General features: G+C 37.5%; 1 protein-coding gene across 1 annotated transcript in view; it reads left to right on the plus strand.

Moving 5' to 3' along the window:
* dnah7 (dynein, axonemal, heavy chain 7) overlaps positions 1-1,233 on the plus strand; it is a 129,979-nt gene that overhangs the window by 12,791 nt on the left and 115,955 nt on the right. The window contains exons 7-8 of the mRNA XM_015371242.1: positions 554-681; positions 871-949. Of these exons, the coding sequence (XP_015226728.1) occupies positions 554-681; positions 871-949 (207 nt within the window). The remainder of the gene's footprint in view (positions 1-553; positions 682-870; positions 950-1,233) is intronic.

A 1,233-nucleotide genomic window follows, 5' to 3' on the forward strand; every position in this document is an offset into this window, starting at 1 on the left:
CGGAAGGTTTCCAGATGAATATGCGGAGTAAATCCATCTGGCGGAGTCAGGTCAATGAACTATAGCTGCTGTATAACAGCACCATTTTATCATTTACTTTATTTATAGTCTGATTTTAGTAAGTTGTTCACTATTCTTTGGTGTCATTTTTTCTGCCGATACCTGAGTGTGCAGTATTGGCCGATACATATACCATACCGATACCATCTGTTTGAAATTGATGTGTGTGTGTATATATGAAGAACTGCATACTACTTGGATGTAAAATAATTGCCATCATGGCTTTATTAAGTTGCTGCCTACCTTTGTGAAGCAGGAAAAAGACTAAAACAAAGTGAATCCAGTAGAACTTTTTATTGCCTACCTGGAATGGGTGATGATAGTTCAGTAAACTTTTGGCTCGCAAAATGGTAATTTAGAACATTTTCTATTAAAGTACCATAAAAATGTAGAAAGTTTAAAAGCTGCGCAATTTCATTTTTTCTATGTTCTTTAAACCCTTGGAATAGAACGATTTAGTCTGATCGATGTGTGCTGATGTTCTGGACCTTAGGTAGTTCGGCTCGGCATGTTTGAGGTGCACTCCCACCGACTCCTCGGCTCTCTGGTCGAACGTGCTCAGGAGCTGAATCAGAAACTGACGACAAAGATGTTACAGGACCATCAGGGGATCAACAGAAGGTTCGTTGGTTTTGACTGTTAATATGAAAGTTGATTTTAATAGACTTTAAACTAAGTTAAACATCCAGTTTGTAAAAGAAAGAAATAAAAAAGAGGAAATGGAGAATTAGAAGCAGTGATATTCCTGCTTCCAGCACCAAGGTCCTTCCCACATTTCACCAGAATAAAGATCCTTTCTCATTCAAACAGGCTCTGCACTGATTTTGAGAAGATTTCAGAGAAGGCTCTGAGTCCCCCAGCTGATACTCTGACAATGACGGAGCTAAAGGTGACTTCTTCATATCGTTTGGTTCAGTTCATAAACAGCTGTTTCTCTATCTAAACGACAAACAGATATCCAGTTGATAACAGTGTCCAGTGGTTAAATATGCCTCTGCCTTTTAAAAAAAGAGAAACAAAATCGTGGTAAAAGGTTGTTTCTGATCTACATCCAGGTACTGAGTAGTAAAAACATTCACTCAGTAAAAATAGGTACTTTAAAGGCACACTATGCAACATTTTTCAGTTAATTAATGTGTTCCATAATGTTATGGATGATTAAATGAGTCATTT

Source organism: Cyprinodon variegatus, unplaced genomic scaffold (assembly GCF_000732505.1).
Source record: "Cyprinodon variegatus isolate N-32 unplaced genomic scaffold, C_variegatus-1.0 Scaffold3, whole genome shotgun sequence".
NCBI lineage: Eukaryota > Metazoa > Chordata > Actinopteri > Cyprinodontiformes > Cyprinodontidae > Cyprinodon > Cyprinodon variegatus.